Genomic DNA, 14977 nt, shown 5'->3' with positions numbered 1-14977 from the left:
AGTTAAGTGGATTGAGAGAATAGTTCAATGAATTGAGCATATTCACTGAAAATGCTTTTTATTTGTTTTCTCCAGCTTATAATACTTTAAAATTATCATAACCCTTTACACTTTCTCTCAATAGCTAGTAGTGTTATTGAGAAAAAAAACCCCATTTGCATTTTAGACTATGTTTAATTTATTATTTAAAACGGGAGTTTGTTGGAAATGTAATCCAGAGATGATAGACTATTGTTCAAAATGATATGTAGCTCTTTATACATCTGTTTTTTTTTCTAGTATGTAAAATGTTAAATTTTTCAGTTTATAGTGAATAGATCCAAACAAAAGAACAACATCTATAATCAAAGTTATTAAAGGGGCCAGTGTTGTGACTTCTTCCAAAAATGCTTTTAGTTACTATGACAATATTTACTTGATCCTGGCAGTCCAGTGTTGATTTTAGGGGGATAATTACAAGAAAGATACATAATGTAGAGTTTTTTTTCTGAGTGCCCTTGTCTGTGGTGCTGTTTATAAGGATTGCAGTGAAGCATAAAAGCAATATTGTCTTCCATCATTATACCCTCTCATCCGGTATCCACAACCTGCTGCTTTTCTCTATTTTGTCTAGTTCATATTGTCATTTTGAGAGAAACATGATAATTAACACAAACAAAAATATGTATCAAAGTTTACTGGCTGCAGAACTTTCATGAAAATAATGAAAACAACATTTTATGTATTTGTTTTTATATGACAGAGGGTAACTTCCACAATCATTTTATTTTTTTTAACACCCTAGCCCCTATGTTGTCATGTCTATGCTGTTAATTATATATCGTGAAAGCATTTGTTATCTGTCACAAAAATCAATGTACTCAAAACATAATAACATAACAAAGCTATACTCTGTATATGATACATAGATATATATATATGTTTTCATTGCAACAATTTCTAATAGGGCATGAGAAGTGCCAACTGTTCTTTAAACATTCTATAAATATTACTACAGGATGGGGACTACCCCAAGACTCTTCAACATAAATGTACTCCCACTTTTTATACATTTTTAAAGTTTGCTAAGTTAACAGCGAAAACAAAGAAAACTCAAAAATGTGGTTCTCTGGTTTAGAGTAGTTTGAATAATTATTACATTTTGAAGCAGTGGCAAAGTATAGATAATATAAGGGCTATTTCCTGAATGTGTATGCAATCTTAATGTTCCCTACATCACAGTTCATTAATAAAAGGTTTATTAATCTCTTATATCATTATAAACAAATATTTTGTCAAAGTGCTCCCTAATTCAATAGAATAGAACATTCATCTGAAACTTGGCAGTAGACACATTATAATCAGCGATGTTTCATCCACAGCAGCTTATTGTCCCTAATTTTGAAATTATTAATTTGACATTGTGACACTTCCAATGTCCATAGTTGATGATTGCCAATTGTTTTCCTGCAAACACTTCATTTTGGGATAGTAGGTTCCAAAATCCTACGTTTATCATTATAATGATAATATGTTTGCATTTATTGATTTCATTTGGAGTATCAGTAGCATTGTCCTAGTCCTGGTCATGTACTGCTGTGACACCATTGTCTCATTCCCTGAATATACTGAATTGTAATCCCCCCCCCATATGTGTATTTCAAAGTTATAGGTGCAGTCTATAAACTGATAAGGTCTCTCTTCCCATATGCAGTATTAACCCCTTAATGACAAAGCCCGTACATGTACGGGCACAAAATACATTGGTTTCAATGGGTTTAGGCACCGCCCATTGTCCTTAAGGGGTTAATACACCACTGTCTTTATTTTTAAGTAACATTTTTAAATAAATATTTGTTTTGCAGGGAGGGAAAGTGTTCAATCAACTGGTGTCACGTCCTGTCATGCAACAGAAGAAAAATGTTACCACGATATAATGACAGTGCCAGAAGAAACTAAAATGAATACTGCAAAAAACAACTTTAATGATAGTGGACTTCATTCAGCAAACACAGACAGTCACAATGGAGATGAAGATTTTGAACTCCTTTCTGCCAAACAAAAGCTTCTACCATTTTCACCACATGCCAAAAACAATAATTGTGGAAGTCCTAAAAATGGGTGGGACAGTTCTTCCAATCTACCACATGAAGATAATGCACATGAACACATGTTGAACAGATGCAGTAAAAGTAGTAACCAGAATGTTACAATCAATGTTAAAAAAGCTGAACCAGACCCAGAGAAGGAGACATTTTTTGAAAGAGAAAGTAATTCTCCAATATGCCTATCGGAACAAGAAGAAAACAGAAACCAACATCAAATTTCTGAACGTGAAGGCAATGATAAATGCCTTTCAATAATTACAGAAGAATCAGTGGATTTGGAAAAAACAAAAGGGAACTTGAATCTGCTTGAGCAGGCAATAACCAGGCAAGCAGAGCAAGGGCACACCTTTCACAGTACATACAAAGAAATCGACATGTTCTTTATGGAGCATTTGTCTAGGGAAAGAAGACAAGCAAGAGTTATAGACATTGGTGGACGTCAAATATATAGCAACAAAAGTAAGCAATGTTATTCTTATTTTCTTTTTTTTTGTTGTGCATTTAAAATATTTGTGTAATCTTATTCATAACAGCTGCAAAATTCCCTAATCATGGAACATATAAGAGCAAAGCAGACAATTACAATGTAAATATGTACTTGATATAAACTTTTTACCTTTAATGCCATACATCTGTGGAACATAATTTCCTTGCTTAGTCACATATTGAGCTATTCTTATTCAGGTCACTAACTTCAATATTCGGTGTGTATACAGTATATTAAATATATATATATATATATATATATATATATATATATATATATATATATATATATATATACAGTACTGTCCAAAAAAGGCAGATGTGAAAAATGGTGTGAAGAAAAGATGCTTTCAAAAACAGACATTCAGTAAAATATTCTGGCTTGTTTGGTAGATGTGGATGAGTGTTTAATAATGCTTCTACTACCCCTTAATTTTAGGTGGAAGAGTTTTCCATCACCTTTACCCGCCATAACTTTTGTTATTATTAAAATCTAAATCAAATCAATATGGTGTGACCACCCTTTGACTTCTATGTATACTTGCACAAAGTTAGGGATTTTGTATATTTAGGTGTATGATTACACAGTTATACAAAATCATCAATCTAATATGTAGGTTTAAACACAATCAGACAAGCAGACAAGGGTTTCTCTTTTGAAGAAGTCCAATGTTAACAACTGTAGACACAGTGGTCGGCCAAGGAAACACAGCAGATGAAAGACACATCATGCCTACTTCCCTTCACAATCGAAAGATGTCTGGCAGTACCAGCAGCTTAGCATTTGGTAGAAAACACTGGGACCATGGTACACCCATCTACTGGCCAGAGAAGTTTGGTCAGAAGTAGTCATGGGAGACTTGTAGCCAAAAAGCCATGCCTTCGTAGAAATAAGGCCAAGCAACTCAACTATTCATTAAAAACAGGAATTGGGGTGCAGAAAAATTTCAACAGGTGCTCTTGAAATAGTTGGCTGTAGCAGGAGGCAGTTTGTATGCAGAAGGGCGGATGGCATGGTGGAGGTTCTTTGCAAGTTTGGGGCTACATTTCTGCAAACTGAGTTTTGGTCAGAATCAATGGTCTCAATTCTGAGAAATACAGACAGATATTTATCCATCTTGCAATGCCATCAGGGAGGCATCTGATTTCCCCCAAATGTATTCAGCTGCATGATAATGACCCCACACATACAGCCAAATAATTAAGAACTATATTCAGCATAAAGAAGAACAAGAGTCCAGGTATGACCACCACAGAGCCCGAGACCCGCAGGTACATTGTCTGACTGCCTGCTCCCACCCCAAAGTGTGCCAAGAAAATGTCCCCCACACCATTACACCACCAGCAGCCTGAACCGTTGATACAAGGCAGGATGGATCCATGCGTTCATGTTGTTTATGCCAAAGTCTGACCCTGCCATCTGAATGTCACAGCTGGAAAGGAGACTCGTCAAACCAGGCAATGTTCTTCCAGTCTTCAATTGTCCAACTTTGGTAGCCTGTGCTAATTGTAGCCTCAGCTTCCTGTTCTTAGCTGACAGGAGTGGCACCCAGTGTGGTCTTCTGCTGCTGTAGTCCATCTGCTTCAAGGTTCCACGTGCTGTGCATTCAGAGATGGTATTCTGCATACCTTGTTTGTAATGAGTGGTTATTTGAGTTACTGTTGCTTTTCTATCATCTCCAACCAGTCTCATTCTCCTCTGACATCAACAAGGCATTTTCGTTCCACACAAACTGCCGCTCACTGAATATTTTCTCTTTTTCTGACCATTCTCTGTAAACCGTAGAGATGGTTGTGCGTGAAAATCCCAGTAGATGAGAAGTTTCTGAAATACTCAGAAATAAGTAGACTAAGGAGCAATAGGATAAGAAGAAAAGCCTGGAAGAGATGTTCAGAATGGATTTAGGTTGCATGTAAATATGTCTATAATTTACCATTTGGGTCCTAATAAAACAACACTTAAAGCCCCTTGACATCAGTCTGGGTTTTCAGGATATCCTCATAAATGCATAATTTGCTATTAATTAATAGTAAATATATCAGAAGTGCCAAGTGGAATGATAATTGGACAGTTTGTGCTGACATGAGGAAACTGGTGGGGCTGTGATAACCAAAGTTGCTTTAGATACGTAGTTTCTCTTTGGTTAACTGTATGTTTATGTAATTCTACTCATTGCCAGTTAGATCTTACTTTAACTTCTGGTGTGTTCCAGTTAAGGTTTATTGTGACACTGTCTACAGGTATTTACGAATATCATGCAAGTTTAATTTAAAATAAAATATTTTTTGGACTACTAAATCTAAAAGCCTTGAATTATGAATCACCAAATCCCTATACATAAGAGTTTTGAAAATATCAATAAGGCCATCCCAAATTCATTTCTTTAGTCAAACAGTTATTACTATATTGTTGCATAACACTGTTAGTGTGGAGTTTCCACATCTAATTGATATAAATGTTGTGCAGGTGACTTGACTTCTTGATTAAAAATTAAGGACGAAATAAGGAAAAACAATTTAAAGTAATTTAATTGCCAATTATATCTTCTTTATTATTATTTTTCACAGACTCACCGCATCACGATAAAAGAGAGACAAAGTGTCCCATTCCCGGTTGCGATGGCACAGGTCATGTAACTGGATTGTACCCACATCATCGCAGTCTCTCTGGGTGTCCTCACAAAGTTAGGGTGCCTCTAGAAAGTAAGTGTTACACTGCTCCAACATTATATGTGTGTCCTTGGCAGCACAACGATAAACTGTTCACGTTGTACTATGTCAGTCACACTTCCAGGCTGTCGTAGTTGACTTAGCCCGAGCTCATTGGCCCAGAATATATTTATTCATTTCATACTGCACTTTTTATGTATCAGTTTTCATTCAGTTAACATTTGTGTTTAACTTTACTCGTACACCTTTCATTCATCAGCTCTAGTTTTTATTTTACCTATATTATCATTATGTAAACATAGGTACCACCATTTCCTCTATATTTGCTCACAAGCCTACTGTTGTATTGTATTCTGCCAACTCTGTCATTGAAATGTACATTAAAAATAGTCGCAGGTTTTTAGTAGCTCTTTAGTGGCCACTACACTGGATTTTAAAAATGTCTTTTGTTATAGGACCTCTGTCCTTGTGCTGTAATATGATCTGCAATTTTCTAACTTCAGTAAAGTATTAATGATAAAAAAACAATCTTCTAGAAAGAGAGAGTAGCTTTCTCATACTACGTATGATGTTGGCAAAATGCATTAGATGCTACACACAGGTTATGTGCTTTTTCATGCAATGTATGCAATATCAAATTATTATATGTAATGCTATTAATTATTTAAAACAAATGACATTTATTGTTAAATTATTAATGATAATAATAATACTTGTTCTAAAATTCAAACGCCTTTAATTGTTTAACCATACTTCTTGTTTTACCTAGTTCTGGCCATGCATGAAAATGTACTGAAGTGTCCAACTCCAGGATGTACTGGAAGAGGACATGTTAACAGCAATCGTAATACTCACAGGAGGTACATACTTTTTTTCATGTTTTTACACATTGGAAGCTGTTAGAATTAACTACGGATGGTTGCCCAATTGCTTTACAACTGAATAAGTAAATGATAATTGATGAAGATCGGACTCCAGTATATCATTTAGTCAAGATCACATGACTGGTAAATGCTGGATTATAGCTGAAAGGCAGTCTTTATTTGAGCTAACTAGATATATCCATATTCTGGTCACAGCAGTGTAGAATAGCAAGTATTAAGCTCCGGTGACTCTTAGAATCTGTCCCGTCACTAAAGACCTTGACATTGGGGCCAAACCCACGAGACTTAGGGTCAAAACCAGGTATGTTAACGAGACCCCTGCACGCATGCACAGAAAGTGCTCCTGTTCCTTTCAATGGAAGCACTTTTCTGTCAGTGATTGGATTCAAGGAGCCAAAGCGGAGCAAACTCAAGACAGTGGAGGAGCCGATGTACTGCAGCATTTTAGGAGGGTACTATTTTTTTGCACGCAAGTATAGAACTCATATGAAATACTTACTAAACTAAATTTGTTAATAAGCATTTTTCGTGCAAAAGAATAGAATAGAATTTTGGACATTTGAGATCCTGCAAGGGTTGTGTCTTTCTTTATCACATCAGGAGTATCAGTCCTCTGTATTATATGTGTTTTGCACTTCTGGGCCAGAGAAATTAGTTATCCTTTTCAAATAAATATATATATATTTTTTTCTTTAAAAAACAGTCTTTCCGGCTGTCCTATTGCTGCAGCAGAGAAACTCTCAAAATCTCATGAAAAGCACTATTCTTCCAGTTCCACGTCAAATTTTGAATCTATTCAAAGGTATGTATTTAAGCCTTTAAATTAGGTTAATCTTTAGGTGGAATCATTATTTTCCCTTCCCACATAAATGTGACACCATATATTCGCAGCATGGAATGTTATTATCACAGTGGATCTACTGCTAGATTTGTTTTTAAAGGGGTGCTTTGAGTACTTTAACCTTTATAAGCAAATTCCCAGTTATCCTGAAGTAACAAAATGAAGTAGGATTCACAACTATATCCATGGGCATATTGTCCAAATAATCATTTAGTTAGAGGGTTTTTTTTGTTTTTGTAAGCCAAAAGATAATGATTAAGGAACTTTTGCTTAATAATGCTTAAGAACACACACACCACATACACTTACACATGCTAATACCACATGCTCGCACCATATATTCACACATACACACACTGACTCCACATACTAATGTCATACAGTAACACACTCATGCTAACACCATACACTCACATGGACACTCTACCATAATACAGTAACACGCATTCACTCTAATGCAATACACGTTCACATACACCAACACAAACTAATTGCACTTACTCTCTTCCATTATCACCCCGGCTCCCAAAGCTTTTACACAGTACCCCCCCTCCCGATTTTGCCTAGAGCAGAGCCAGGTCTTCACCACAGCGTGGTTTGCAGTACTCGTCTTATTTCAATTTACTCGATAACATATAACATAATAACATATAGGTTGTTGGGCGGGAAATGTGGTGATTCAGTTATCAATATACTAGTGATTAATAGACCATATTCTTTTTGTTTTTCTTAAAATCTCATGCAGAGCGACATGTGTTAAGCACCTTGAGGTAACGCAGTTCAGTTATCGGACAGCTCCAGTTACGACGACAAGAGCAACAATCATTAAAGAGCATGACAAATTTTCTAAGGCTCCTTTTGACTATGCCAGTTTCGATGCACAAGTTTTTGGTAAACACACTATTGCAACTGTTGTTCATAGTCAAGAAAGTAGTGATGAAGAAGGTAAGAAAAAATAGAGTGTGTAGATTATTTTCACACTTTTCTTTATGAGCTTCAGTGATATTTTAAGCTAATTTGTCATTTTTACAGTCATTTACACCCAATGCTATGAACATGAAATAATTTTTCAGATTAAAGCTTATTAACATTGACTATATTTTTTTTTAATTTCAAATGTAAAGGTTTTTAGAATGAATCTAATTAACATTATTAAGAGATTGGAAGACAGTAACTTGGCAATTTGTCAGATCCACTTAGGCTTTAAATACACTGAGGATGTACATATATTTTGTAAGTTTGTATAAACTTTTCATTAGTATGTGTGGCAATGATATTATATTTGGGGCTAAATGTGTAACATGTATTTAGTGGCTAGGTAGCCATATAGATAACATTTCAGTCTTCATTTATGCGAGTAAGCAATTGGTGATAAACATATCCTTTTACACAGATATGAATGTAGACGACCCCGTCTGAATTTTTGTCTCAGGTCACTTAGATCTTGCATTATTATGAATGTAACCCTTTGACTGTCCTAAGATTATGAAAAACACATTGCAATGCAAAAAACACACTGCCGAACTTGTGTGAACTGGATAATTCATTTGCACATACAATCTGTTTTTATTTCATATAATATTTGCATCTGGTATACAATTTCGTTTCTAAGATTTATAAACATGTTCTATTTATTTACGTTAGATGTGATGCTTCATAGTATTTTCTAAGAGCTATACTGTTATCATTCACAAATATGAAAGCACACAATCAAGTCTAATATGGAATACACTGATACAGACTCAGCTCATTTGTGTTGATTTGTGTACTTTACAATAACCATAGAAATGTGAATATATATATATATATATATATATATATATACTCTCAATTTCCTCTTCTAAATCATCATGATCAAATTAAAATAAAAAAAAATATCAAATATTAAGTGATCTAGATATTAAATAAATAATACATTGTACAAATGTAATCAAATTTCTTTTCAACAGCTAAACAGTATACAAGTCCAATGAAATCTTCCAGTCAACTGCCTAGCGCCCACACACAGAGCCCCTGCCAGGCCAGCTCTTACAGCTACGGTCAGTGTAGAGAAGACACCCACATAGCAGCAGCTGCTGCCATCCTCAACCTTTCCACCCGCTGCAGGGAAGCAGCAGCAGAGATCCTGTCCAACAAACCACTGAGTCTCTCTGCCAAGGTAGGAGAATCCAAGATCCTGGAGGGTGTAGTAACTGCTGAGCTGTGAATAAACTGCTTTTCACTTTAGTGTGAAATCCCTCAATAAATACGTGTACGCCACATAAAGTTACCTTTCACATTGTGCTTAAAAGTATAGTGATTCTACTGTGCATGCTGACCTGACAACAGATATATATCAATGTATTTTGCTGAAAATGTAAAATGAACTAGGTGTAAGACATGCCCGCTTGTCATATCCAGAATGCATTGGAACAGAAAAGCTGGTTCCAGGTTTTTTTTCCAAGGGTAATGGAGCTGAATTTTTTAACCACTGATTTTTAAGGCTGTGATTTTCCTGAAGCATATGCATTCAGCAGTCCCATCTTTTTGAGTTGTTCTAGTAGATATCATGCGGTGTTGTCTAGTTCAGTTGAATGAACACAGTACAAACTGAATTAGGCATCTGAAAATCTATTTAGTTATAACATAGCTGTATATTATAAGCTTCTTTTCTCTAAACATGAAAAAAACGGTTCAACTTACAAATGAAAGAGAAAAAAAAAAAGAATAATTTAAGTACATGGAAGCACTCATGGTTTTCAGCCAGAGGCTTTTTGTTTTTTTCTCCAATATTAGAGCGTTGGACAAGGGGGCACATTCTCATTCTCAGGTTTAAAGTTTTGCACTTTCCTTCCAATTGGTACTTAATTACTGATGTGTATTGATGTTTGTAACTTTCTACATTCTTAATTTAACAATTTTAGATCTGAATATAACTTTACTTCTGACGTTCAAAACGTTGTCCAAAAATAAATATTTTACAATGTCTGATTTTGCCCCATTGATATCTTCTTATATAATGTCTCTCTCATTGTAGCATTTAGATGATTGAGGAAAAGGAAAACAGTTTTAATTATGTTTCTTTCTTTTTGACATGCAGTAAGCTCAAAAGAGCAAGGTCCTCGCCTCCTTTTATACTAAAAGTTTTGTGTATTTTTTTGTGAAAATGGTATAAATCTCACCCTTATGATTCAAATAGTCCTGTAGTTTATTATTTAAAAAAAAAAATAACTTCAGGTGACAAATTATATTTATTGACCAAGCATTAATTGAACTGACCACTGAAGACAGTTAAGGTGCAAAAATAATAATAATTGTATTTCAGGCACACAATCAGAAATGACAAATTAAGCATGTCCAGATACGAAGAACAAAAACCTCTTTTTGATTCTCTTATGTATGACAAATCCATAATACTAACGCTATTATATCTGCCCAGTATGGATATCCCGGTAAAATATATTTACTTACATTTACGTCTTACATGAAAATCTGAAATATGAAGCAAAATAACTATCTTTCAATGAGAATTAGTCCAGCAGGGCCGTAGTGTTATAAAATGTCACTATAGTTGTGACTTCCTAATCGTATAATTCATTACTTATCCCCCAAACCGTACATTGTGAAAGCCTGGTGCTCAATAGGCTACATTAAAGTTCCTGTTTATAAATGATGTATTTATAAAGATTTCAACCCTGTCTACATGTAAAACTGCAAAGCGAATACAATTTTTACAGTTGAGGCCATCTGGTACTGATCTAGTTAATATCTTTGCAGCATTCCTGTAACTAAGAGTTAATACTAATGTGAAAAGCATTTGATATCATGCAGTTGGCATTAGATAAGTTATTATCTAGGATAAGCTGGTGGTACGGTTAAATTCAGGACTTAAAACTATTGCAGCAGATTAAACTGAAAGATACAGCCAAAGCATCTTGATATAAATATTTAAATATGTTTTATTTAGTATAAAAATAAAATGACTGGAAAATCGTGTATGTATCTGTATGTAAGCTAGGGATTTTGGAGTGTACCACTTACAATGCAAACACATATTATTGTAAATAGATTTAAAACGTTTGTTTTCTGTAAATTATAAATTATTTCTCCTTCTGTTCACATAAACTGCTTACCTATTTTTTTAAGTGATTTCTCAGTTGTAAGTTGAAATATCCAACAGTTCTAAAAAATAAAACGGATACATACATTGTATTAACGTATTTATCATTTATGTAAGTACATAGGACGTATAGAGATGATAAAGACAGATAGACAGACAGGAACAGACAGCGAATAGGATTTGAGCCTTTTGTAATGTCGGTGATCTCTTCTTCAAACACAGAAGACACATCCGAGTCTGTTTTTCTGTGTTGGTCAATAAAACATCACCTTTGTCAAAAGACGTTACACATAGTTTAAGTGATCACGAAAGCAAACCTATGTCGTCTTGTGTGCAAAGTCTGTTCACAGCAACTGTTTTGCGCAAGAATTCGTATAAGCGCTCCGAGTGAATGCCTACCTTGTAGGTGGGTTTATGAATGAACCTAGTAGCATTCCGACTGTGCCACTGACACATTATGAATGATTATGAATTATGAATTATCACACAGAATGAGATATTATTTCATATAAAACATAGATGTGTATTTGTGCATACAAAGCATATTCTACTATATCAGCACTGTAAATCTAAAATATAAACTCTTATATATTACTGAAAGGCTTATACAGATCAGTATATTTAAAACATATGGATGTGATACATTAGACGTACTTTACTTGTAGAGGAATTCCTCTGCAATATGTTTCTGCAGGATAAGTAAGCAGTTTTAAATGTGCTTTAAAGGAAATGGTTTAAAATATGTATTATAGTTTATATTTAAAACCAAGCAGCTTTTTTAACTAAACTCAGATTTGGTTTGGCTCTGTAGCATAAAGAGTGGTGAAATTCTGGAAGCATCTTATTTAAATTCTGTGCGCAATAAGCTGGAAACATGGAAAGCATTACGAGGTTGCACAGAACTCTGGCAAAGAATTACACATTAACTGATGTGATAAATCAAAAGCTTCTTTTTAAACCAGATATATTTAAATAAAAGCTCATATTTACTTTTATCCTTTAAAAGCACCACATGGCTACATTATCAAAGCCGCAAACTGTTCACCAATTTAAAATATATCTTTATAAATTTCCAGGCAACAGAGATTGAAGTTGACGAAAATGGTACTTTGGATTTGAGTATGAAGAAGAATCGATTTCATGAAAAGGCTGGTGATTTAAGCTCTTCCAATCCAATTATATCAACATCATCTTCCTCTCCCTTCAAAACCAGTAGCATCTTGGTCAATGCAGCCTTCTACAAAGCTCTTTGTGAAAAGGAGGGTTGGGATGCACCTATCAATTATAGCAAGGTCCATGATAAAAATGGAGAGGAGAGAGAGGTAACAGCTTCTTAATGAAATGAAAACCAATGCCACTTGTAAATTATTTGTATTGAACAATTGGTAAGCTGCAGCGAATATTTATAGGACTACACATTTACAAAATTGAATTTAAAAACATTTCTTTGTCAAGTTAAACCAAACCTAACTGCTTTAAAGCTAATGGAAAGATCTTCACTAAAAGGGACACCCCAGCGATTATATGCACTTTAACGCATATGATAGATATGTGCTTCCTTTATATTTTCATGTGGTCCATTTTGCAAATGCATGGGAGGGTTCTGCAGAAGCATTTGCCCCTTTCCCCACCCCCAGTGACACGAAAGGACAGGACTCCCATTGATATAATTGGAAGTACTTTCCTTGCTTTAGTGGCAAGAACTTTCCACTCATGGAGGAATAAAGAAATGGCTGCACATTCTGTGTCAGGTAAATGATATGCATTCTTCAAAAACGAATAAAAATATACAAAGAGTCCTTAAATATGCATACGTTTTGGGGGGGCTTAGGCTCCCTCTAGCATATTAATGTGTAGGAAAGAGGGGGGGTCAGGAGGCCTAGTAGATTTAGGAAATTGTTCAGAAAATTGACATAATTGTTAGCTTATCAAAGTTACTGAATATACTACACATATACTCATATTCACAAAACACCCTCTCTCTTTGTGTAACATGTTTCTTTGGCCACAGATATGTCAGTACGTGGGAGTATTGTAGAGCATAATAAACTGTTGGCATCTAAAACTAAGAGGCTTGAGTAGAATGTAATTTAAAATGTATTCTTAAATATAAGAATATAAGATTGGTTTGCCAGCACTGCCACTTACAAACGAATATTCATACTACATTGGAAATAATTTCTCAAGATTTTTTGGCTTACTTTGTTTTGTAGCAAATTTGCGATGGCAGAGGCTCTTTTATATGTGATCCTTTGCTCGTTGCACCAGTTCATACACACAACAGTTGCTTAATTTGGGTGGAAATTTACAGAAAATATTGTCTATATGTCTCTGTGAAATAGCCTGTCCAGATGCCCTCTTATAAACAACAAAAAAGCATGGGTCTGGATACTGCTCAAAATCTCTAAAAAATCCTTGATGAATAAATAGGACTGTTAATTTAGTTCAAACTGTCAGTTCTCCAACAATTTTAAGGCTTAAAAATGTTAAAAATGCCAGATGTCATTATCTGTTATTCATTTCACCATTACGTCCTGGTCTTTGCTGAAATCTGTGTAAACTTCCATCTGCACATTAATGGGTTTTAGGCTATTCTCTATCCTTTATCTGTCCAGAATAAAATGTGTTAAGCAGAGACGCCCACAAACGTTCAAGGTTAATAACAAAAACATACTATTATATGAAAATGTAACTTCTATCTTATTATACCAAATTATCAATAGCACATTAGTGAACATATTTTGTTATTTTGTTACCATATATTCAGACAAGGGCCCTAAGGGACTTATTTTAAATATTTACTCATTTAAAAGAAAGTCTGTTAATTTTCTTAAACCCTATATTTTACAGTTAAGTGCATAAAAATCCTATGTAATAGTGTTACAATTAATTAGAAAAAAAAAAGCATACAAATACATCAGTAACCCATACATCCTAACTTCTACCCCCGGCAAATCGGGACACTGAGAGGTGAAACTTGGGAGCCAGCACTGCTGTGCATGCGCACAATTCTGCACATGCTCAGTATGTATTCTCCTGTGTCCCGAAGAATGAAATCGGGACCATGGGATAGAGTGGCAAAATCGAGCAAAAGCATGGGGAGGCATGGTAATCTGCTTTATAACTACACTGTGTAAAGTGCTGACATTCATTTCAAGGTAGGCGTGCTTTATTTTTTCTTTTTCCCCAGTAAAGTAAGAAGGAGAACAGGAAATTATGTTTTCTATAGCACCATCAAATTCTGTAGCGCTGTACAATGAGAAATAAGATCAACGAAGAAATTAAGCAATATACTAATGTAAAGGAGCCATTTGAAAACAAACATCTCAAAAATAGTTTGCACTGATTGACAAAGACATTGTATGATGAGTAGTATGCTATGCTATGCTATGATGGTGACAGTCCCATTATAATTGGTTTGAAAAATACCAAATTAAAGTTGAGATGGTTATACTGGAGCAGTTTTTGTTCATGATAGTAAAAGACAGGTGTGGTTGTTGAGAATGTAGAAGAAACATTAAGAAACAAAACCATTTGAGTAGCTTAACCATGAGAAAAGAAAGAAATAAAAAAAAAATATGGTTACACTTTTCATATGGGATATTAAAATTATGATTTGACTTTGGGATATTTTTGGAGTGACCATGGTTAAACAAGGAGTAAGCTACAATTTAGAGCATCAGTGCAGATGATTGCATTCGTTTTTGATAACTCAGAAAATAAGTACTACATAATACAAATCATCTGTCAACATCATTGAGTTATTATAACTATCATCAGAATTATATAGATTTTTTGCAGTTTTAGTCATTCTGATTGTGTTACTAATAGGAAAGCACAAAACTTTTTTATATAACTGTACAATGTGAAGACAAAAAGTTTACATATCTTGAAACAAAATGTGACGACA

General features: G+C 34.6%; 1 protein-coding gene across 1 annotated transcript in view; it reads left to right on the top strand.

The window, feature by feature from the left end:
* The window catches only part of ST18 (ST18 C2H2C-type zinc finger transcription factor), an 88347-nt gene that overhangs the window by 51553 nt on the left and 21817 nt on the right, over positions 1 to 14977 (top strand). The window contains exons 5-11 of the mRNA XM_053468238.1: positions 1845 to 2546; positions 5142 to 5276; positions 6013 to 6103; positions 6831 to 6929; positions 7714 to 7913; positions 8918 to 9126; positions 12144 to 12389. Of these exons, the coding sequence (XP_053324213.1) occupies positions 1845 to 2546; positions 5142 to 5276; positions 6013 to 6103; positions 6831 to 6929; positions 7714 to 7913; positions 8918 to 9126; positions 12144 to 12389 (1682 nt within the window). The remainder of the gene's footprint in view (positions 1 to 1844; positions 2547 to 5141; positions 5277 to 6012; positions 6104 to 6830; positions 6930 to 7713; positions 7914 to 8917; positions 9127 to 12143; positions 12390 to 14977) is intronic.

This window comes from Spea bombifrons, chromosome 5 (assembly GCF_027358695.1).
Source record: "Spea bombifrons isolate aSpeBom1 chromosome 5, aSpeBom1.2.pri, whole genome shotgun sequence".
Lineage (NCBI taxonomy): Eukaryota > Metazoa > Chordata > Amphibia > Anura > Pelobatidae > Spea > Spea bombifrons.
The sequence above is the reverse complement of the archived record's forward strand: the minus strand, read 5'-3'. Positions and strand labels throughout refer to the sequence as shown.